This window comes from Cherax quadricarinatus, chromosome 42, assembly GCF_038502225.1.
Source record: "Cherax quadricarinatus isolate ZL_2023a chromosome 42, ASM3850222v1, whole genome shotgun sequence".
In the NCBI taxonomy this organism is placed as follows: domain Eukaryota; kingdom Metazoa; phylum Arthropoda; class Malacostraca; order Decapoda; family Parastacidae; genus Cherax; species Cherax quadricarinatus.
The window spans coordinates 989,641-1,015,404 of NC_091333.1; the positions used below are offsets into that span (position 1 = coordinate 989,641).

Consider the following 25,764-nt stretch of genomic DNA (forward strand, 5'->3'; position numbering starts at 1 on the left):
TACTGCTGGCCACATGTAGTCAAACGTATGAACCACAGCCCGGTAGCCGATCAGCCGGGCTGTGGTTCGTACACTGGACTACGTGCGACCAGCTGTGCTGTGAACACTAACTCCAAGGCTGAGGGACTGATTACCTCATCTTTTGTATATAGTTCTACTGTCTTCCTATTATGTCCTAGAATCTGTATTGATAAAGCCACTGGATGGCGAAACGTCTACAATAAAGATATCCAGATGTTGCACATGTGTCTTAACTTTCAGTAATAGCCAGGTTGATCAGGCCCTGATCCACCGTGAAGCCTGGTCAAGGACTGGGCCGCGGGGGCGTTGACCCCCGAAACACCCTCCAGGAAGACCTATACTTTTGAAAGGTTACGAGATTTTTCCTACTTCTCCAGGCAAGCACCAAACAAGCCTGGCCCAGGGCCGCTTGTTTGGTGCTTGCCTGGTCACTCAGACTTGCTTCTGGCTGCCCGCTGGCCCACATATCCATCACAGCCAGGTTGATCTGGTTAGGTGTAATCAGAGCATGTTTACTACAGTGAGGGAGTAGGAAACAGGTGGGGGAGCTGGCAAAAAAATTTTTTAGAAGACAAACAACCACTGAACAAGTCGTGGTTGTGTGGAGGCACGCGCCACGGGGTAGTTGATGGTGGGTAGCAAGGTGGAGGTAGAGGGAAGTTGGAGGTAGAGGGAAGGTGTAGGGCCACAAACAGTGCGACACTGTTCCTTGGCTCCAACCCTTCCCGGCTCTCGGCATAAATGCCATCCTCTTCACACTTCGCAAGTGCCTCAGGTTTCCGTCTCTGTATGGTTTCTTGCTTTGCAACAGTGACTAAGACCAGGTTGTATATGCTAAGACAGTGTCCTTCAGGACACTATGAGAGGTATGTCAGACTTATTAGAAAGAGCGCAGCACTAACACAGAGCCCCCACCTGAGCAGACATATCCAGAAACTAGAGAAAGTCCAAAGATTTAATATGTGACTACTCCCAGAACCAAGAAGAGTGACTTACGAAGGCTAAAGGAATTAAAGTATAAAACAATGGAAGAAAGGAGAACCAGGAGATATATTAGGACGTACCAGATACACACAGGATGAGGGAGTATAGGATGAAGGACGCAAATGAATTACAAGAATATCAGAAAATATTTCTGTTAACCAGGAGGTCTGACCTGAAACGAGGTCGTAGGGATGATCTGGAATTTTTAACTATACAGCAGTTCATTCTAAGAGAAAATCCCGAAGTGGAACAAGCTAGATGAGAAATGAGCAGAAACAAGTTCCTAGAGATGATGGGGCCAATGAGGACAGAACTAAATTATTGACCTTGAGCAATCAGGAAGGGCCAAGAGCTGAGACTCGATTCCATTCCCCCCCAGTGACACAAATGAGTCAAAGATCTATCCAGAATTTTTTTTAAATATTATATTTTTAAAACATTCATCTTCTTACATATACAAGCCCCTGGCTGTCTTCAAGAGGGAACTGGCCAAGTTTCTCCAATTCCTGATCAACCGGGCTGTGGCTCGTACCTTGGACTGTTCGCGACCAGCAGTAACAGCCTTGATCCACCAGGAGGCCTGGCTCGAGACCAGCCCGCAGGGGTGATAAACGCCTGGTAAAAATAATCTTTCAGGTATAATGAACTGCAAAGCTAAAAAAAAAATATAAATTGCGAAAGTAAGTCATCATCCTTCACCCAGGAAAATACCACATTACTTGAGTACGAAATTAAAAGTTGATATGAAACCCATATCCTTAGGGAAGAGGTTGAACCATCAGGTAATGCAGGAAGGGAAAGATAGGATAGAACTTTCCGGTAATGAAAGTGGATAAATAGAACCTTCCAGAAAAAAGGAAGGTAGGTTGAGCATGGTGCGGTGGAACAGGGTAGCAGATAAACACTTTCCCATCACTCGTCTCACCCAGTCATGTCCCTAACCCCTCCGTCATGCCCCTACTCCGTCATGAATGAGGCGTTCATGAGGTGATGCCTGTGGTTAATCACCTCCCGGACCTATTTCTGTTTACACTCTCACCTCCTCCTGCAGTCTAACTGAGGCACTCTGCTCATGTACTCCACAGTGCACAACATACATCTCGGTTTCTATATAATATTCAGCACTAATTCTGCACGTAGTGGTTATTAGGTAACCTCAAAGGAATACTGCAAGTAGTTGCCTGAATTATTTTTTTTCCTCCTCCAAAGTTATTATTCATAACTTGAGAATGATCAAATTCTTGCATCTTTTGGCATGTTCAGGTGCCCTGTGATTAATGTTACACAGTCATCTACAATAATGTTACACAGACCATTCCCGGATTTCATTTCCTGTCTCCTAATATCATGTTTATTTTTCTCCTCAAAGATTTGTTAAGTTACATCTTGAATTAAGGAAAGATCCTAGACTTCACCTTACCAAACAAGGGTAGATTATAGCGGAAAAATGAACATGTTATTAGAAGACACAACTTACGTGCCTCTTAAGACTGGTGTCATTTACTTATAAAAAGGTTAGGATTGTTATTGGAGTGTGTAGGTACTAATTTGCCATTTTTTAAATGGAGTGTTACATTTTGCTGTGAAATATTTTAGTTATGCCTCCCGTGAATGGCTTAATAAAGGCCGATTCATACAGTTAAAGAGGGATTATTCCCTATAGTCTGTAGGTCCTTAATCAGTCCTTAAACAAGTGTGGATAGATGTTTATTGGAGAATGAAACTTTTGGCGACGTTTCGGTCCAACTTAGACTAGTTAATTAATGGTCCAAGTCGGACCGAAACGTCGTCATAACATTCAGTCTTCAGTGTGCGGGTTGTTTGTGTATTGTTCCAGTTACGGTATTGTGCCTTTTGGGTCTTGATAATTAAAAAAAAAAAGAACTTGAAATCCTTGGATTATGTGCGATAACTGAAGAATGCCTCTTCTGGTCAACTTCAAACTTTCAGTATTAGTGTGTCTTAGAGTAAGGTTTAATATTTAAGTAGGCTTTTTAGCCTCTAATGTGGGCATTATACTGCTCTAAGCTACTAAGAAACTAGGCTATCAAGTCGTATAAATTAAACACACATTTAAAACATTTTAAACCTACACCGTGTGATTTTTTACACACTTCACTTAGCTGTTTAAGAGACTCTACAACTAAAACCTACAAATATTAAATATTAAGCTGAATTTAAAGTATTTATCAATTTTTTTTAAACAAGGCTACGACTTGGTACTTCAACTGGAGTCACCTGCCAAGTATTGCATGGTCACAGACCGGGCCGCGGGGGCGTTGACCCCCGGAACTCTCTCCAGGTATTATTGAACACATATATTATGTACACATACTGTAAGCACATGCATACATATATACATATACACACGCACATACATGTGCTCAAGTATACATATATGTAAATAAGCACACATTTGCTATCTTGTGTTGCAAGTCATACAAACACAGTGTTGGTGTCCGCTCTCGCCTAGTCCTTCAATACACAATTCCCGCAACACTTCTCCCTCCTCGTGTTCTCAATGTCTTGTAGTCATGAGACGATACCAAAATTTTTACTGATACTGATACTCAATTTTAGGCAGGTACCGATACCATCAAAATTAGCAAATACTCAATGATATGGATACTTTGGCAGATCCCTGGTACATTAACAAAACTACCTTATCGTCGAGCTGATGAGGATACAGTGGGTCATTGAGCACACTTCCATAACTTAGTGTTATGACTGTACACTGACCTAGGGTATAAATATCGGGGCGTATATTTGTGATACAAGACAGTATTTTAGTTTATTTAGGTACAGGTACACATAAATACAATTACACAGATTATCATACATAGCAACATATATGTAAATTACCTAGGATAACCCAAAAAAGTCAAAGTGACTTATTTCCATTCTTGAGATGTACGTGCGCACGGCCGTGTTTTAAGTGCGAGTGCCCGCACATGCTACGTGCCGAGCACTATTATGGAGGCCAGAGTCCTGGTTAGTGTTTCAGACGTGCCACTCGACTCTTCCCGGGCACTCAAGAGGCCTCCATTATGAGCAGTGTTCGGTTACCTACACATTGACTTGGTTTGTTTATTGTGAGAGAAGTGACTAGCTTCAAATTTGCGACTTTGGAATTATTTTGTTTCCTCTTATATATGAAGGTACACGTGTGTGTATGCAGCCCCTTCTTGGTCCACACCACAATTTAGGCTTCTTATAATTGTAAGTTTGGGTTACCTTTTTAAACCTGACAGAAAATTAATAATTTAGCGCATACTGCGATTCCGCAAAAAGATGAAGACAACCACAATTATCACAACTACTACTACCACCACAACCCTGGTTGTTAACCACCAGCACAACAGAGCGTCTTTCTAGGTTTAGTGGCTTTGGGTTGGAGAAAGACCTACCTAGTATGGGCCAGTATGCCTGATGCAGTGTTCCTCCTTATATTCTTATGTAATTTACACATATGTTAAACTATATATGCTAATTTTACTCATATGTACCTGTACCTAAATAAACTGGCTTAAAGAAATGACACAGAGTAAAGAGGTAAAGGGAAAACAAAGCCAAGTGTAGGGACCAGACGCTTCTTATCTCAGAGCTCTAGTTCAATAATCACGCAGCAGTCTCCACCATATCCTCGGTGGTAAGCACTTAGTGGGGTTATTTGCCCGTGTGAGATGTGGCTTTAGAGGTGTGGTAGGGTGGGAATTTTTCAACAAAATTGGGCAAGTTTTATTTAGGGTATGTTTACATGGAATACAAATATTATTTACAGTAATACTTAAGGCACACCAATGTTATGGGTACATAATGTATATCTTATATAATTTTAAAATCGGATAACTCAGAAAATTAAATGTGACCAACTCCCCAATCTGATACATCCTCGGTAAGCTGCTACCCAACTTTATTTATTTATTTATTTATTAATCTGAACATGATACAGAGAAGTACAAGGAATACAATTTTTAAAGTGCAGCATGCCAAAGCCCCTCGTATGCAGAGCATTATGGGCAGGCTTCGACAACCTAAATTATTAACAAGGGATTCATTGTTTGCCAGAACTAAATCAAGCAGGTTATTTCCCCTTGCAGGCTCTGTCACAAACTGCTTCAAAAAACAATCCTGAACTACTTCTAAGAAGTCGTATGATTCTAAATTCCCAGTCAAGAAATTCCAATCAATATGACTAAAGTTAGTCTCCTAGAATTACTACATTATCGTGCCTTGTGGCCTGGTTACCTGGAGGCTATTCCGGGGATCAACGCCCCCGCGACCCGGTCCATGACCAGGCCTCCCGATGGATCAGGGCCTGATCAACTAGGCTGTTACTGCTGGCAGCACACAGTCCAACGTACGAGCCACAGCCCGGCTGATCCGGCACTGACTTTAGGTATCTGTCCAGCTCTCTCTTGAAGGCAGCCAGGGGCTTATTGGAAATAAATGGTATAAAATACCGACACAATGGAAATATAAACACAAATGCAGTATAATGTGATCCTTTATTGACAACGTTTCACCCACACAGTGGGCTTTTTCAAGTCACACACGGATCTACCTGGGGTTGGAAGGTACGAGAGTATTTATAGTCATGTTCAGAATGTTGAGGTCAGGTGGAGAATGCTGCATCTGATGATCTACCGGGTGGGGTTATAGAGTCTTGGGTGGCTTGGCAGGGGTATTGGACAAGTTGCAGAAGGTCTACTCACAACTTGTCCAATACCCCTGCCAAGCTACCCAAGACTCTATAACCCCACCCGGTAGATCATCAGATGCAGCATTCTCCACCTGACCTCAACATTCTGAACATGACTATAAATACTCTCGTACCTTCCAACCCCAGGTAGATCCGTGTGTGACTTGAAAAAGCCCACTGTGTGGGTGAAACGTTGTCAATAAAGGATCACATTATACTGCATTTGTGTTTATATTTCCAGGGTCTTATTGGCAATTCCCCTAATGCTTGATGGGAGGCTGTTGAACAGTTTTGGGCCCCAGACACTTATGGTGTTTTCCCTTAGTGTACCAATGGCGTCCCTACTTTTTATTGGGGGTATTTTGCATCGCCTGCCCAGTCTTTTACTTTCGTAGGGAGTGATTTCTGTGTGCAGATTTGGGACCATTCCTTCCAAGATTTTCCAAGTGTAGATTATGATATATCTCTCCCTCCTGCGTTCCAACGAGTACAAGTCAAGTGCTTCCAAGCGTTCCCAGTAGTTAAGGTGCTTGACAGAACTTATACATGCAGTAAAGGATCTCTGTACACTCTCTAGATCTGCGATTTCGCCTGCTTTGAATGGAGATGTTAATGTACAGCAGTATTCCAGCCTAGAGAGAACAAGTGATTTGAAAAGGATCATCATTGGCTTGGCATCTCTCGTTTTGAAAGTTCTCATTATCCATCCTATCATTTTCTTTGCACGTGCGATCGTGGCACTGTTGTGATCCTTGAAAGTAAGATCCTCAGACATTACTACTCCCAGGTCCCTTACATTATTTTTCTGCTCTATTGTATGGCTGGAGTCAGTAGTATACTCTGTTCTAGTTATTATCTCCTCCAGTTTTCCATAACGGAGTAGTTGGAATTTGTCCTCATTGAACATCATATTGTTTACCATTGCCCACTTGAAAACTTTGTTTATATCTTCTTGTAGGTTAACCGCGTCCTCAGCGCCTTAACAATTTCCTCCCATAGTAGTCTCCTTTGGTCCCTATCTAAGTTTGGGGGACGGTATATCACACCTAAAATCATTTTTTCATGCCCCTCTGAAAATTCTATCCAGACTCTGCATGTGTTACTTCAGACTTAATACCCGTTTTTATGCAACAGTTCAAGCGATCTCGGACATACAATGCCACCCCACCCCCTTTCCCGATACTTCTATCTACTTGGAACAATTTAAAACCCTGAATGTGACATTCCGCAGGCATGTCCCGACTTTTTGAATTAAACCACGTCTCAGTTAAGGCAAATACATCAATGTTACCTGCACTAGCAACAATCTCAACTCGTCCATCTTATTCCTAGCACTACGGCTATTAGCTCCTAAGGAAGGTTCCTTGATGTTGGTGAGGGGCACTTGATTTGGGGAATTGGGTCTGTGCTCCAGTTCCCCAAATTAAGCCTGAATGCCTTCCACATCCCCCCCCCAGGTGCTGTATAATCCTCCGGGTTTAGCACTTCCTCTTGATTATAATAATAATACGGCTATTAGTATAATAAACATTGAAAGACTCTCTCTTTACCCTTCCTGCTCATTTCTGTTTTTCTACTAAACCTATTACTGTCCTTATCACCTAGTGTCACTGGCTTTTCAATATCTACCTCGTTCTGCTTATTACTAGTTCCCCTAGAACTTATATTACTACACTGGGTCTTCACTGTTTTCCTGTCAAAACCCATACCACTAACTATTCCTAGTTTAAAGTCCTAACAGCTCCTAACAGTGCCCCCACCCCAGACCTAGATAAGTGAACCCCATCCCTGGCATACATGTCATTTCTGCCATAGAAGAGGTCCCAGTTGTCAATGAATGTTACCGCATTTTCCTTACAGTATTTGTCCAGCTAGCAATTGACACCAATTGCCCTGGACAACCATTCATTTCCAACTCCTCTCCTTGGCAAAATACCACATATGACAGGGTTCCCACCCTTCCTCCTAATTATTTCTATTGCTGACCTATACCTACTAATCAGGTCTTCACTCCTACGTCTGCCAACATCGTTGCCTCCAGCACTGAGACAGATAATAGGATTGCTCCCATTACCTCTCATGATGTCATCCAGACGGCTAACAATATCCTCCATCCCAGCCCCAGGAAAGCAAACCCTCTGTCTCCTACTCCTGTCCTTCAAGCAGAACGCCCTATCCATATACCTAGCTTGGCTATCCCCATCAACAACAATATTCTTACCTTCCTTGGTGTCGTTCGTCGTGACGTTCCCAGTAGTCGACTCACATTCGTCGGGTAGCACGGAGAATGCATTAGATGTTTCCACAACAGTTTCCACAGCAGTCTCTTTCTTCATCGTTTCTACCTTTCCATTCGTCTTCTTGATCGTCAACTTCGTTGCATGCTGTCCAGCCACTGACCGTTTCCCTTCTTGACCTGAGGACTCAAAACAGGAGGACTACTACGAATCTTCTTGTTTTCCTCGGTCAGTCGCCGAATCTCCATCTTTGCCATCCTCAATTCTTCCTTAAGCTGTTGGTAAAGTTGCTCGATGGAGGGCATCTTGGTTCAGTCCGTAGAGAGCACACTCGACACGTCCTCATTGAGCTAAGTACAGGTCACCTGTGGTAATGAAATCTGTCAGCCTGAGCTGGGAGACTTCAGCAGAGGGATATGTTGATGGTTGGGCGAGTTGGGATACATTCACGCAACACCCATCATGTGCACACTTTAAACCTCATGGTCACTACATTATATGTCTCCATATATCTCATGTTACCATACTGTTGACAGAGGACAGGTGTTTCTCTGCACTACTCCCCGTTAAGGATGATGGCGTGATACACACGAAGCCTATTGGAACTGACTATTCCTTTCTTGGATCAAACCACTAATCCCCATTTGCTATATGACAGCTATGTGTTTAGCGCTTCCCTGTGAATATAATAAGTGTACATAAGCGCCAGCGTGACACGGCATGTTAGTGGCTCAGCACGACTCACTCTCCCAGACATCCGGGAATGTCTCTGGTAACTTTACCTAGTGAAGACAAACCCCAGTTGCATCTCGACCAGATATGACACGGATGTCGAAACCTACGACACACTACGCAGTGTAACCAGTGACACGGGTGTATATGTAGTGTATGTTGAAAATGGTATAAAATACCCTCAAGTTGGTGATTAAGACGTGTGCAACAATACCAGCATCCGTGTTCCACGACTCTTCAAAACCCTACAAGCAAATAAGAACATAAAGAAGGAACACTGCAGCAGGCCTACTGGCCCATGCGAGGCAGATCCAAGTCCCCCACCGGCTCAAGCCAATGCCCCAACCTAGTCAAGTCAGATCACATTCACTTAAGGAAGAAGCACGGCATCTGACCTAGTAGCACAAGCTAGTCAGGTCCAACTAACACCCACCCACACCTACTCATGTATTTATCTAACCTATTTTTAAAACTACACAACGTTTTAGCTTCTATGACGGTACTCGGGAGTTTCTTCCAGTCATCCACAACTCTATTAAGAAACCAGTACTTTCCTATATCCTTCCTGAATCGGAATTTTTCCAACTTAAAACCATTGCTGTGAGCCCTGTCTTGGCTAGATATTTTACATCCCCTTTATTTATTCCTGTTTTCCATTTATACACCTCAGTCATATCCCCCCTAATTCTACGCCTTTCTAGAGAGTGCAGATTCAGGGTCCTCAGTCTATCCTCATAGATAAGTTTTCTGATACATGGGATCAACTTTGTCATCCTCCTTTGTACGTTTTCCAGAGCATTTATATCCATTCTGTAATACGGTGACCAGAACTGTGCAGTATAATCTAAATGAGGCCTAACCAAGGATATATAGAGTTGAACAACCCGAGGACTTCTATTATTTATGCTTCTTGATATGAAGCCAAGGATTCTGTTCGCTTTATTCTAAGAAATATTGTTGTAATGAACACAGATCTTCAAGAGGAAATTTGGCAAATTCCTCCAGGCGCTTGACCATCCCGGATATGATGGTTATATAGGCCTGCTGACCACAAATATAAGTGGCCACTAAGCTGAGTAGAAAAAAAAATTAAATCGCTTACAGGTATATCACAGAGAATAGGAACTGTCCAGTCAGTCATGTTGGTTACCTGACCAGCAGTCAAACTGAAAAAAACATCATATTGTTATTTTTTATGGATTTTTTTTTTTTTTGGGGGGGGATTGAAATATGTACAATTTAGTTAATATAAGATAACCCCTGAGGGTTAGCCACCCAGGATAACCCAAGAAAGTCAGTGCGTCCTCGAGGACTGTCTAACTTATTTCCATTGGGGTCCTTTATCTTGTCCCCCAGGATGCGACCCACACCAGTCGACTAAAACCCAGGTACCTATTTGCTGCTAGGTGAACAGGACAGCAGGTGTAAGGAAACGTGTCGAAAATGTTTCCACCCGCCGGGAATCGAACCCGGGCCCTCCGTGTGTGAAGCGGGAGCTTTAGCCACCGGGCCCCTGTATAGAAGAAAGTGGAAGTAGTAGTTCAAGGTATTCAGTAGTTGAAGGTGTTTCCTCTGCTGGTGACGGTGGAAAGACAACTGAATCGCCCGACCTACTTGTTGAGATAAATGGCTACATCAGCAGTGTGCTGCTACTAGTCTTATATGATAGTTAAATAGTGAGAACAAGCTCTGTATGTTTCCCTGTCATATTTCCATAATATGTATTTTACACATCAGATAATGAAATCTCATGGATTTAGTGATTAAGGCAACTTCAAAGGTTTTATTCCAGTAGAGTTAGAGTTGTGTAGGTCCGTTGGGGGTACCGGCGGAAATACTGCAAGAATTGCACCATTGCTCGGATCTCCTGAGGGAGGAGTGGCGGTGGGTATCAGACGCCGAATGCTGTGACTTCCTTCTCTGAACCAATCATCTACACACTTCATGTTAACTCTAGCAATTACCAAACTACCTTATATGTTGTTCTGGACCTCGCCCCTTCACTAAGAACCCCATATTTACCAGGCAATGCACCAGCCCGCTCCACCCCCACCACACCACAGTCTCTCATACTAAGCCTCAGGTAAGCCTGGGCGGCTTCCCAAGCCTTACTCGCGTAGGTGGGAGAGAGGTGCGGGTCATGGCGCCACCATGCCGCCGCAGCCACTGCAGATCCTCAGTGATCACTTCATCTTAAGTATCCTGTCGTCCACTAACTCAATCTCACAATTTAGTAAACTTTATCACATGCTTAGTCCTAATGAGGTAACAGCGGTAAAATTCAGAAAACTAAGCTACAAAAAGAAGCCCTGACAGAGTATAAATTAGAAAGGATCAACAACACACCGGGAGTGAACATTACACAGAGTAGCTTTGAAAATTTGGTTGGGTAAATGCTTTATTAGTGGGGTGGGTTGTAAAGGACTTGCCTAGTATGGGCCAACAGGCCTGCTGCAGTGTTCCTCCTTTATGTTCATACTCCTAGAGGTATTATATATTTCGCACAACACTGCAGCACATGCAAAGTTAGGGAAGATATACACATGAATCACGTATATGAATGGAAGACAGGAATAAACAAAGGGGGATATAAATAAAATGCTAAAAGTATCTAACCAACACAGGACTCGCAACAGTGGGTTCAAGTTGTAAAGAAAGATTTAGAAACTTGGATCTGTTAGGTAAGACACATATGCAACAGTTAGGTATCTTTATTTCGAAACGTTTCGCCTACACAGTAGGCTTCTTCAGTCGAGTACAGAAAAGTTGATAGCAGCAGAAGATACTTGAAGACGATGTAATCAGTCCATCACCCTTAAAGTTTTGAGGTGGTCAGTCCCTCAGTCTGGAGAAGAGCATTGTTCCGTTGTCTGAAACAATATGAAGTTGAAGTGACAGGATGGAGCCTTTATATAGTGCCAGGAGGTGAGACGGAGGTTGCTTTGGGAGGGCAGGTCCCTCTCAAACCCAGCCGTTCTCACTAGTAGAGGTCGAAGTTGATGGTCTGTACCAAGATACCCTTGTGTTGAACATTAAAATGGTATAAAATACCGACAGATTGTTAGGTAAGACACATATGCAACAGTTAGGTATCTTTATTTTGAAACGTTTCGCCTACACAGTAGGCTTCTTCAGTCGAGTACAGAAAAGTTGATAGAAGCAGAAGATACTTGAAGACGATGTAATCAGTCCATCACCCTTAAAGTTTTGAGGTGGTCAGTCCCTCAGTCTGGAGAAGAGCATTATACCATTTTAATGTTCATTCTGTCAGACACTGCAACACAAGGGTATCTTGGTACAGACCATCTACTTCGACAACCTCTACTAGTGAGAACGGCTGGGTTTGAGAGGGACCTGCCCTCCCAAATCAACCTACGTCTCACCTCCTGGCACTATATAAGGCCCGATTCTGTCACTTCAACTTCATATTGTTTCAGACAACTGAACAATGCTCTTCTCCAGACTGAGGGACTGACCACCTCAAAACTTTAAGGGTGATGGACTGATTACATCGTCTTCAAGTATCTTCTGCTTCTATCAACTTTTCTGTACTCGACTGAAGAAGCCTACTGTGTAGGCGAAACGTTTCAAAATAAAGATACCTAACTGTTGCATATGTGTCTTACCTAACAATCTGTCGGTATTTTATACCATTTTAATGTTCATTCTGTCAGACACTGCAACACAAGGGTATCTTGGTACAGACCATCTACTTCGACAACCTCTACTAGTGAGAACGGCTGGGTTTGAGAGGGACCTGCCCTCCCAAATCAACCTACGTCTCACCTCCTGGCACTATATAAGGCCCGATTCTGTCACTTCAACTTCATATTGTTTCAGACAACTGAACAATGCTCTTCTCCAGACTGAGGGACTGACCACCTCAAAACTTTAAGGGTGATGGACTGATTACATCGTCTTCAAGTATCTTCTGCTTCTATCAACTTTTCTGTACTCGACTGAAGAAGCCTACTGTGTAGGCGAAACGTTTCAAAATAAAGATACCTAACTGTTGCATATGTGTCTTACCTAACAATCTGTCGGTATTTTATACCATTTTAATGTTCATTCTGTCAGACACTGCAACACAAGGGTATCTTGGTACAGACCATCTACTTCGACAACCTCTACTAGTGAGAACGGCTGGGTTTGAGAGGGACCTGCCCTCCCAAATCAACCTACGTCTCACCTCCTGGCACTATATAAGGCCCGATTCTGTCACTTCAACTTCATATTGTTTCAGACAACTGAACAATGCTCTTCTCCAGACTGAGGGACTGACCACCTCAAAACTTTAAGGGTGATGGACTGATTACATCGTCTTCAAGTATCTTCTGCTTCTATCAACTTTTCTGTACTCGACTGAAGAAGCCTACTGTGTAGGCGAAACGTTTCAAAATAAAGATACCTAACTGTTGCATATGTGTCTTACCTAACATACCCTTGTGTTGCAGTGTCTGACAGAATGAACATTAAAATGGTATGAAATACCGGCGAAATAAAGATACCTAACTGTTGCATATGTGTCTTACCTAACAATCTGTCGGTATTTCATACCATTTTAATGTTCAAACTTGGATCTGTTCCTTATGTTATAAAAGGGTGTGGGTTGGACCTACATTGCATGGGTCAGTAGGCCTGTGGCAGTGCTCTTTATATTACGAGAGGGTGTGTAGACAAATGATTCAGAGAACCGCCATGTTGATAAGTTAGACATGTGCAACACTTTGGTTGTTAGGTAAGACACATATGCAACAGTTAGGTATCTTTATTATGAAACGTTTCGCCTACACAGTAGGCTTCTTCAGTCAAGTACAGAAAAGTTGATAGAAGCAGAAGATACTTGAAGACGATGTAATCAGTCCATCACCCTTAAAGTTTTGAGGTGGTCAGTCCCTCAGTCTGGAGAAGAGCATTGTTCCATAGTATGAAACACTATTGTTTCATACTATGGAACAATGCTCTTCTCCAGACTGAGGGACTGACCACCTCAAAACTTCAAGGGTGATGGACTGATTACATCGTCTTCAAGTATCTTCTGCTTCTATCAACTTTTCTGTACTTGACTGAAGAAGCCTACTGTGTAGGCGAAACGTTTCATAATAAAGATACCTAACTGTTGCATATGTGTCTTACCTAACAACCTGTCGGTATTTTATACCATTTTAATGTTCAACACTTTGGTATCTTTATTGAGGAAACGTTTCGCCACACAGCTTCATCAGTCCTACGTTAAGAATGGTGATCAGAAGGAGTTTGAGGTATCAGTTCCTCAACCTGGAGTCGATGTAGTCAGTCCATCAGTCTTGAAAAGAATACAGCATACCTGTAGACAGGCGAGGTGAAGCAGTCAGAGGTGATATATAACATTTTGAAGGCTGATGGACTGATTATATCGTCTTCACATCTCTACTGCTTCTGCTGTCTCTTCTGAATTGGTAGGTAAGACACATATGCAACAGTTAGACAACTTTATTCCGAAACGTTTCGCCTACACAGTAGGCTTCTTCAGTCGAATACAGAAAGTAGGAAGGAACAGTAGAGATGTGAAGACGATGTAATCAGTCCATCACCCTTGAAGTCGTAGAATTTGAGGTTGTCAGTCCCTCGGCCTGGAGAAGTTCAGTTCCATAGTCAGGAACTATCTGAAGATCAAGCGACAGTGCGGAGACTTAAATACTGTCGGAAGGGTGACTTCAAGGGTGATGGACTGATTACATCGTCTTCACATCTCTACTGTTCCTTCCTACTTTCTGTATTCGACTGAAGATGCCTACTGTGTAGGCGAAACGTTTCGGAATAAAGTTGTCTGACTGTTGCATATATGTCTTACCTAACAACCTGTCGGTATTGTATACCATTTTGATCTTCTGAATTCGACTGAAGAAGTCTACTGTGTAGGCGAAACGTTTCGACAGTAAAAGATGCCCAGCTGTTGCACATGTGTTGATCCCATGCATCAGAAATCTTTCCTACGAGGATAGACTGAGGGCCCTGAATCTGCACTCTCTAGAAAGGCGTAGAATTAGGGGGGATATGATTGAGGTGTATAAATGGAAAACGGGAATAAATAAAGGGGATGTAAATAATGTGCTAAAAATATCTAGCCTAGACAGGACTCGCAGTAATAAGAAAGCACTAGTTTGGTAATAGAGTTGTGAATGAGTGGAACTCCCAAGTACAGTTATAGAGGCTAAAATGTTGTGTAGTTTTAAAAATAGGTCAAATAAATACATGAATGGGTGTGAGTTGGACCTGGTTAGCTTGTGCTACTAGGTCAGTTGCCGTGTTCCTTGGAAATATAAACACATATGCAGTATAATGTGATCCTTTATTGACTACGTTTCACCCACACAGTGGGCTTTTTCAAGTCACAAACAGATCTGTTTGTGACTTGAAAAAACCCACTGTGTGGGCGAAACGTAGTCAATAAAGGATCACATTATACTGCATATGTGTTTATATTTCCATTGTGTCGGTATTTTATACCATTTATATCCATCTGCCGTGTTCCTTCCTTAAGTGAATGTGACCTGACCTGACTAGGTTGGGTGCATTGGCTTATGCCGGTAGGAGACTTGGACCTGCCTCGCATGGGCCAGTAGGCCTGCTGCAGTGTTCCTTCTTTCTTATGTACACCTGTGATGAGGGAATACAGGACACACAGTACATCTGTGGTGAGGGAATACAGGACACGTGGTACGTCTGTGATGTACAGGACACGTGGTACTCCAGTGAGAGGGGTAGGGGGTGGAGTGGACTACAGGACGTGTGGCAGGTTTCCGGGAAGTGACCTGCCCTCCGGGGTGAGAGGGTGGTGGTCCACTTGGTCCTACCTGAGAGTAATTACCTGCAGCTTCATATACCTGCATGCATCTCACTCTATACTGCGGTACCTTATTGTCTTTCTGGCCCCTCCTTGTGCTCCGTGTTCCGTACCTACTTGGAGGATGCTCCGGAGGTCAACGCCCCCGCGGCCCAGTCCTTGACCAGGCCTCCCGGTGGATCAGAGTCTGAACAACCAGGCTGTTACTGTTAGCTGCAAATAGTCCAACGTACGAACCACAGCCTGGCTGATCGGGCACTGACTTTAGGTATCTGTTCAGCTCCCTCTTGAAGGCAGCCAGGGGTCTATTGGTAATTTCCCTTATGCCACACCCTCCTGGGTCCTGCTGCACCATACCACACCCTCCTGGGTCCTGCTGTACCGCAACACAACCTACCGGGTCCTGCTGCACTACACTACATCCTCCTGGATCCTTCCCTGCTGGTCCTCAAAACATTTTTCTGAGAGAGAGAGAGAGAGAGAGAGAGAGAGAGAGAGAGAGAGAGAGAGAGAGAGAGAGAGAGAGAGAGAGAGAGAGAGAGAGAGAGAGAGAGAGTGAGTGTGTGTGTGTGTGTGTGTGTGTGTGTGTACTCACCTGTATGTGGTTGCACGGGTCGATTTACAGCTTCTTTTGTGTGTGTGTGTCCTCCCTGGAACTGGGAAGGTGGGCAGATGGATAATTAACTTCCTAACAAATAGAACCCAAACAGTAATCGGTGAAAAGTTGTCCCCCCCAAAGCACAGTTTTCGCAACACTTCTCTTTCTTATTCTTATTCTAATATCTGATATACACATGAACATAAACCACAGCATTATCATGCTTTGCAGATTAAACAAGAATTTGTACGAGATTGGCATCCACGGAAGTCATAGTGAAACTCCAAGTTGATATAAACCAAGTCTTCCAGTGGGCCACGGACGACAACATAATTTTCAATGCGGACAGTACGAGAGATGCCAAGCCAGTGATGATCCTTTTCAAATCACGTTCTCTCTAGGCTGGAATACTGCTGTACATTAACATCTCCATTCAAAGCAGGTGAAATCGCAGATCTAGAGAGTGTACAGAGATCCTTTACTGCACGTATAAGTTCTGTCAAGCACCTTAACTACTGGGAACGCTTGGAAGCACTTGACTTGTACTCGTTGGAACGCAGGAGGGAGAGATATATCATAATCTACACTTGGAAAATCCTGGAAGGAATGTTCCCTAATCTGCACACAGAAATCACTCCCTACGAAAGTAAAAGACTGGGCAGGCGATGCAAAATACCCCCAATTAAAAGTAGGGGCGCCATTGGTACACTAAGAGAAAACACCAGAAGTGTCCGGGGCCCAAGACTGTTCAACAGCCTCCCACCAAGCATAAGGGGAATTACCAATAAACCCCTGGCTGCCTTCACGAGAGAGCTGGACAGATACCTAAAGTCAGTGCCGGATCAGCCGGGCTGTGGCTCATACGTTGGACTGCGTGCGGCCAGCAGTAACAGCCTAGTTGATCAGGCCCTGATCCATCGGGAGGCCTGGTCATGGACCGGGCCGCGGGGGCGTTGATCCCCGGAATAACCTCCAGGTAACCTCCAGGAACGATACACAAATTATCCAAGTCGGACCGAAACGTCGTCGTAAGCTTCTCTCTTTTATGTGCGGGTTATTTGTGTACTGTCTCAGTATTCACTAATAACCCACACACAGGAGAGAGGAGCTGATGACGTTTCGACGTAAATTCCTCTCTCCTATGTGCGAGTTATTTGTGTATTGTTCCAGTTACGTAATTGTGCCTTTCTTTTATTTTTCAGTGTAATAGGATGCTGGATTAATACTGCCATTGGTGATACCTTTCAAATAGCTAGTGCTCCCTCATTTTGAATATTGTTCAGTATTGTCGGCCCCATTCAGGGCATGAGAAACATCAAAGCTGGAATAAATACAGAGATCGTTACGTCCAGCATAGACACAGTAAAGCAATTAAATTACTGGGAACGCCTTGAAGTCTTAAATATGTACTCACTGGAGCGGAGGAGAGAGAGAGATGCATGATAATATATACCTGGAAAGTACCAGAGGGTCTGGTCTCAAATCTGGACACTGCCATAACATACTGGAGCGAGAGATATGGAAGTGCAAAATAAACCCAGTGAAAAGCAGGGGTGCGGTGGGCACAATAGAACACAGTATTAACCGTGCTCCAGTTCCATGAATACCTTCCACAACCCCTTACAGGCGCTGTATAATCCCTACGGGTTTAGCGCTCCCCCGTGATTATATCAACATCCGTAGCCTCAGATTATTCACATCTTACCAGAAGATATCGGAAACACTGCTGGAACAAGTGTAGAAGCCTTCAAGAGGAAACTGGACAAGTATCTTCACCAGGTGCCAGATCAACCAGGCTGTGATGGATATGTGGGGCAGCGGGCCTCCAGCAGCAACAGTTGCTGGAGGCCCAGGCTGGCACGAGACGAGCCTGGCCCATGGCCGGGCTCCGGGAGCAGAAAGGCTCCCGAAACTTATCATAGTAGGATGATGGATTAGTACTGCCTCACAGTGTAGTAGGACGCTGGATTAATACTGCCTCAGTGTAGTAGGATGCTGATCTAATACTGCCTCACACTGTGTAGAAGGATGTTGTATTAATACTGCCTCAGTGTAGTAGGATGCTGATTTAATACTGCTTCACAGTGTACTAGCATGTTTTATTAATACTGCCTCACACAGTGTAGTAGGATGTATTAATACTGCCTCACACAGTGTAGTAGAATGTATTAATACTGGTTGGTAGGTAAGACACATAGGCAACAGTTAGGCAACTTTATTTCGAAACGTTTCGCCTACACAGTAGGCTTCTTCAGTCGAATACAGAAAGAAGGCAGCAACAGTAAGAGATGTGAAGACGATGTAATCAGTCCATCACCCTTGAAGTCGTAGAACTTGAGGTTGTCAGTCTCTCAGCCTGGAGAAGTTCGGTTCCATAGTCAGAAACTATCTGAAGATCAAGCGACAGTGCGGAGACTTAAATACTGTCGGAAGGAGAGGTGCAGAGTAGTAGTAGTAGTGAGACGTCAGGTCCCTCTAAGATCCAACAATTCTCACTTGAAAAAGTTGTCCAAGGCGTTTTCTGTACCAAGATGCCATTGTGTTGCAGTGTCTGACAAGATGAACATCAAAATGGTATACAATACCGACAGGTTGGTAGGTAAGACACATAGGCAACAGTTAGGCAACTTTATTTCGAAACGTTTCGCCTACACAGTAGGCTTCTTCAGTCGAATACAGAAAGAAGGCAGCAACAGTAGATTATGGAACCGAACTTCTCCAGGCTGAGGGACTGACAACCTCAAATTCTACGACTTCAAGGGTGATGGACTGATTACATCGTCTTCACATCTCTACTGTTGCTGCCTTCTTTCTGTATTCGACTGAAGAAGCCTACTGTGTAGGCGAAACGTTTCGAAATAAAGTTGCCTAACTGTTGCCTATGTGTCTTACCTACCAACCTGTCGGTATTGTATACCATTTTGATGTATTAATACTGCCTCACAGTGTAGTAGAATGTATTAATACTGCCTCACAGTGTAGTAGAATGTATTAATACTGCCTCACACAGTGTAGTAGAATGTATTAATACTGCCTCACAGTGTAGTAGAATGTATTAATACTGCCTCACACAGTGTAGTAGAATGTATTAATACTGCCTCACAGTGTAGTAGAATGTATTAATACTGCCTCACAGTGTAGTAGAATGTATTAATACTGCCTCACAGTGTAGTAGAATGTATTAATACTGCCTCACAGTGTAGTAGAATGTATTAATACTGCCTCACAGTGTAGTAGGATGCTGAATTTGTTCTTATATTGATCCTCCACTTTTTTATATAGTATAATTTTTCATCTTGTTTCTACTAATAGCACACTGGTAAATAAGCTGTTAGGGGATAACTAGAGAACTGGGCCACTGCTGATCGCTAACGTCATGAGTCGGGATACCATGCTGATGGACGAGGTTTTTCTTTACCATTTTTACTTCAGTTGGATACTGGACGCTCGTGAGGAAAACTAGATGAATATTGTTAAAGAAAAATGATAGTGTGCGTCGAGCAGCATGGTGGGCGGACGGTGTGCGGTCAGTGGGGAACCTTGCGGTACACCACCACAACCAGTTGCAGTCAACTACCAACTCTTCATCTCTTCCATCCCGTGTCTCTTCTCTTGCATGACCTAGCTTAAATTTTGCTCGTGTAGATATGCAATAGAATACTAGCCGATGTTCATTATGACCAATCAGTGGACTAGCACCTGCTAGGTTTAAGCAGGAAAACGGAAATAGCGGGGTGTGGGCAGGTGGATCCTGCCATCACCGGCCGGTCTCCAGACGCGCGCGCGCGCACATACACACACTCGCCCACTCACTCACCTACACTGCCTGTCCAGTTAGTTTAGTCGTGTCCTCCAGTGCTGGCAGGTAGCGCTCAGCTCACCTCCATAAAAAAGTCGTGCTCTCAGAGCCTCGTTTGACGTTGTTTACAAGTGATCGTGTTACAAACTGATAATGATGTTTCTTCCTAGGCATCAGTGACTACCTACCTGGCTCCAAGATATCACCTCAACTTGTTATTGGAATTGTATAGCGAACACCTTCAGTTGTTGCCTGATTACTTGTAGTAAATTAGAAAATAAAATCTGAAAATATATTGAAATTCGTCATCGGCCAGCTGTTACAGAACTGGGCCACCGTTCATGATTGGTGATTGTCACGAACCTGCTGTGTCCCGTCACGCGAACACGTGTTTATTACCCTAACTTGAGTCTTTTATTGTGAATTTTTTAACAAACTGGATGGTGGTGCCTGTGACACTAAGTTATGGGGCCACACTAACGATGGTTGCTGCTTTGTAAATGTGTGCCGCAGCAGAAAATGTTTAGGTTACAGGTGTGGAAGTCAAAACTAATGCAAGAAGTTATCTGGATACCTGTCATTAAGAAAATAGTATATGTATACTGTAACAAGTAATACACACACACAGTGACGAGGTGGATTTAGCGTAAACATTAATAAAATCTTCGTTTTAATTCGGCAAAAAAGAAGCGAGCATTACAAATACATTGTAAATAAGGATAACAAGACTACGGGATCTCATTCTTATGTGTGACCAAGACTGTATGAAGCTTCAAAGTGAATGTAAACTCAGACCTTTATTTTTTTATTAGTCATGGTGGCTGACAGTGTGGTAGTATAGTATAGCCCACACCACCCCGGTACTGCTGGAGCCGCCCCACTAGTACTACACTACGTACACCTGTACACACCTCGGCTACATCTGCACTGTGCACAGCTCAACAGTATACATAACAATGAAGCAGTAAGACAAAAGAGTACTGAAAGAAATGCTGATGTAACATGTCGGGTGGAGAAAGGATGAATCATGCATGATATAGAAAAACTGCAAGTGAAAGGTACAAATCGAGAGAGGGTGGCGGGGCGTGTGGCCTGTGCCCTTCATTGTGATAGTGAGAGCAGGAGCCTGACGTAAAGTGGAAATGTTAAAATTACGTTGAATGTACCTATTTTCAGCATACGTGTGCTCCGATTTAGTATGTATTGCACGCTTCGTTGTTTTAATAAATACATTAACACTAGTGAATTAGGATATTAATTCATAATGAATATGCAAATAAAAAATGTAATAATTGTGGCCAATGAGTACGAGATGAACATGAAGAGACTGGATCTTCAGAACATACAATGAACCACTTGACTGAACTCCCCAGCAGAACCAGCCAAATGTTGTTCTCTCCACCACCAGTTTACTCATTCAGAATATGTCAACACAGCACCTCCGCTGACATGAACATCCAGACGTTTTCTTTACGGCAGGCGTTGAAGGTAAGGGTAGTCACAGGCACCAATTTTCCTCACACACCACAAGTTCACTTAATACACCATTATTGCTGAACATTGCTGCACCCAGCGCACAACCAGTACACAGATGTATGGTACTAGCTTTTTTCCCCCTCTTGAAATATTGACTTCTCGTCCCGAGGGGCGAGTTTAGTGAGCACCATATATTATGCTGCACAGTTTTGGTCACCGTATTACAGAATGGATATAAATACTCTGAAAAACGTACAAAGGAGGATGACAGAGTTGATCCCATGTATCGGAAACCTTCCTTGTGAGGATAGACTGAGGGCCCTAAATCTGCACTCTAGAAAGGCGTAGAATTAGGGGGGGATATGATTGAGGTGTATAAATGGAAGACAGGAATAAATAAAGGGGATGTAAATAGCATGCTGAAAATATCTAGCCTAGACAGGATTCGCAGCAATGGTTGTAAGTTGGAAAAATTCAGATTCAGGAAGGAGATAGGAAAGCACTGGTTTGGTAATAGAGTTGTGGATGAGTGGAACAAACTCCCAAGTGGAGTTATAGAGGCTAAAAGGTTGTGTAGTTTAAAAAATAGGTTAGATAAATACACGAGTGGGTGTGAGTTGGACCTGGTTAGCTTGTGCTCTTGGTCAGTTGCCATGTTCCTTAAGTGAATGTGACCTGACCTGACACTGTTGGGTGCATTGGCTCAAGCCGGTAGGAGACTTGACTTGGACCTGCCTCGCATGGGCCAGTAGGCCTGCTTCAGTGTTCCTTCTTTCTTATGTTCATGACGGACTAGCTTTATAGGCCACCAGTAAAAAAAAATAATGCATTATACAGGTAGGTATGGTTAGTTATAAACTGTAATGATATGGATACTTGTTGGAACCGCGGGATTATTTTGAGGCTTTAATATTAAATATTCGTTTGTTAAACTGATGCAGCGAGATCCTGATCGATCAGTCCAGCAACCAGGAGGCCTGGTCTGGGACGGGAGACCTCCGGCATCGACTATAGGCAATGTACGGATGGAAAAATAAACACATACAGTATATGATGAATGGTTTGAAAAACCGACAAGTTGAAGATTGAGACACTATTGCAGCATATGGGAATCTTTATTCAGGAAACGTTTCGCCACACAGTGGCTTCATCAGTCCAATACAAAGAGGAAGGCGTAAGGAGAGGAGGAGAATGAGGTAATCAGTCCCTCAACCTGGAGTCGATGTGTTCAGTCCATCAATCTTGTAGAATGTACATGGTACATGTACATTCTACAAGATTGATGGACTGAACACATCGACTCCAGGCTGAGGGACTGATTACCTCATTCTCCTCCTCTCCTTACGCCTTCCTCTTTGTATTGGACTGATGAAGCCACTGTGTGGCGAAACGTTTCCTGAATAAAGATTCCCATATGCTGCAATAGTGTCTCAATCTTCAACATACAGTATAATGGGATCCTTTATTGACTACATTTCGCCCAAACGGTGAACTTTATCAAGTCAAAAACAGAGCTACCAGGGTAAAGAGTGTATATATAGGATCGCGAAAGCACTGGTTTGGTAATAGAGTTGTGGATGTGTGGAACAAACTCCCAAGTACAGTTATTGAGGCTAAAACGTTGTGTAGTTTTAAAAATAGGTTAGATAAATAAATGAGTGTGAGTTGGACCTGATTAGCTTGTGCTACTAGGTCAGTTGTCGTGGTCCTTCCTTAAGTGAATGTGACCTGCCCTGACTAGGTTGGGGCATTGGCTTAAGCCTTTAGGAGACTTGGACCTGCCTCGCATGGGCCAGTAGGCCTGCTGCAGTGTTCCTTCTTTCTTATGTTCTTATGAAACTTCTACCTACCTGGAGGGCATTCCGGGGATCAAAGCCCCCGCGGCCCGGTCCACGACCAGGCCTCCCGGTGGATCAAGGCCTGATCAACGAGGCTGTTACTGCTGGCCGCATGTAGTCTAACGTACGAACCACAGCCCGGCTGATTCGGCGCCGACTTTAGGTATCTGTCCAGCTCCCTCTTGAAGACAACCAGGGGTCTCTTGGTAATGCCTCTTATGGCTGGTGGGAGGCTGTTGAACAGTCTTGGGCCCCAGTCACTTACTGTGTTTTCTCTTTAGTGTACCAGTGGCGCCCCAACTTTTCACTGGAGGTATGTTGCATCCCCTGCCAAGTCTTTTGCTTTCATAGGGAGTGATTTCTGTAGTCAATAAAGGAACGCATTATACTTTATTTTTCAATCGTGTCGGTATTTTATACCTTTTATCTCGATTGTGATGTACGGATGTTTAGGGTGGAGAGGGAGGTATGTGTGCGTAAGTGAGTAGAATTCTTTTTATAGCTATAGAGCTAAATGACATTTTGGTCCCAAAGGTTTGTAAATTAAAAAATATCACCTCTTCCCATGATTATGTACTATGTACTTGTCGGTATTTATTACGATCCTCAATTCTAAACACTCATCTCAGCCTGAGTACATTTATTGTACAGTATAACATTACACCCCCCACAACCGTGAATACCAGACTCAAACATGCACATTGCTGCAACAACACATTGGAGTGAGAGATACGGGAGGAAATTCAAAATAAACCCAATGAAAAGCAGGGGCGCCATGGGCACACTATCAATATCTATGGTCCCAGACTATTCAACATCTTACCAAAGATACTAGAAGCACTGCTGGGGCAACTGCAGAAGTCAAGAGGATATTCGACAAGTATCTTAATCAAGTGCCAGATCGACTAGGCTGTGATGGATATGTGGGCCTGAAGGCCGCCATCAGCAACAGCCTGGTTGGCTAGGCTCATGGATTAAAAAACTCGAAACGCATCAAAGGTATATCAAAGATACATCAAAGGTAACACAAATGCCAGTGACACCCACCCCAGCTGTGAATGCCACTGCATCAGTCTGTTCAAATCTTTCTGGAGTGCTCTAATGTCCTCATCTACAATGACGTTGCTAAACTATTCCCTAACCACTACTCGCATTGCTAACACAGTATAGCCAGAGTTGCTACAAGAGTGAGCAAGTAGAACATACTAATGTGGAACATTTGTGTGAGAGCTAAACTTAATGTGCAGTAATTAAAAGAAATGCGTGACTTAAGAAACTAGCGGAGGCTAGTAATAAATAACATTGTGAATATCAAAATGGTACACAATACCAACAGACTGGTAAGCAAGACACATAGGCAACAGTTAGGCATCTTTATTCCGAAACTTTTCGGAATAAAGATGCCTAACTGTTGCCTACGTGTTTTACTTACCAACCTGTCTGTATTGTATACTATTTTGATATTCACTGTCAGACACTGCAACACAATGGCATCTTGGTACAGAAGACATAACACCTTGGATATTTTTTTTAAGTGAGAATGGTTGGATCTAAGTGTACACTGGTAGTCTGGCAGGAGAGTAGGCTAGGTAGTGTACACTGGTAGTCTGGCAGGAGAGTAGGTTAGGTAGTGTGTACACTGGTAGTCTGGCAGGAGAGTAGGTTAGGTCGAGTGTACACTGGTAGTCTGGCAGGAGAGAAGGTTCGTGACCTCTCAGTGATTCCATTCTTCTACTACGCTATACCTCTCCTTCCAACAGTATACAAGTTTCCACACTGTCGCTTGATCTTCACATTGTTTCAGACTTTGAAACAGAACTCTTCTCCAGGCTAAGGGACTGATAACCTCAAATCTAGGCCTTCAAGTGTAATGGACTGATTATATCGTCTTCACATCTCAACTGTTCCTGCCAACTTTCTGTACTCCGAGTGAAGAAGCCTACTGTGTAGGCGAAACGTTTCTGAATGGATACCTAACTGTTGCCTATGTGTCTTACCAATGAATAACATTACCTGTAATTATTAGGTGCAGCAAATCAGCGATAAGCTTGAGGCACTTAACGCCGTTCCTAAGTGGGGGAGATTCCACCGAGGGCCTCACACTGTTACATGAACATAAAACGCAACGGGAAGACTACCAACGAGCACTTTAGGTTGCTTTAAAAATTATATAGACCAACACGAACATAGGTGAGAGTAGGATCTGCTGAGTAGGCCAGTAGGCCCGTTGCTGCTGCAGTGCATCCGTGCCCCGTGGCCTGGTGGCAGAAGCTCTCGCTTCACATGGTGAGGGTCCGAGTTCGATTCCCGGCGAAGGGGTGGAAACATCGGACGTGTTTCTTTACAATGGTTGTCTCTGTTCACCCATCAGTAAGATGGGCACCTGGGTGTGGGTCGCATCCTGGGACAAAACTGACCTAACTTGCCCGAAATGCTCAGCTTAACAAGCGGCTTTCTATATAATAGTCCTTGATGTCAGGTAGGTCTGTATACCTTGTACATGTACTTGTAGTAAATAAAGATAGTATTATATTATTCTTGATGTGTTAAA

The 25,764-nt window shown here is 43.4% G+C and overlaps 1 protein-coding gene and 1 long non-coding RNA gene across 5 annotated transcripts in view; one reads left to right on the plus strand and one right to left on the minus strand.

The window, feature by feature from the left end:
* Positions 1-25,764, plus strand: part of ec (echinus) — a 458,553-nt gene that overhangs the window by 420,332 nt on the left and 12,457 nt on the right. Inside the window, exon 1 of one of the 4 annotated variants that reach the window (XM_053786253.2) lies at positions 19,920-21,387. The exons of the other annotated variants lie outside the window; for them this stretch is intronic. Within the exon in view, the coding sequence (XP_053642228.2) occupies positions 21,247-21,387 (141 nt within the window). The 5' untranslated portion in view covers positions 19,920-21,246. Of the gene's footprint in view, positions 1-19,919; positions 21,388-25,764 lie in introns of those variants that run through there. 4 annotated transcript variants of the gene reach the window in all.
* The window catches only part of LOC128695568 (uncharacterized), a 95,217-nt gene that overhangs the window by 13,192 nt on the left and 56,261 nt on the right, over positions 1-25,764 (minus strand). The window lies entirely within an intron of this gene.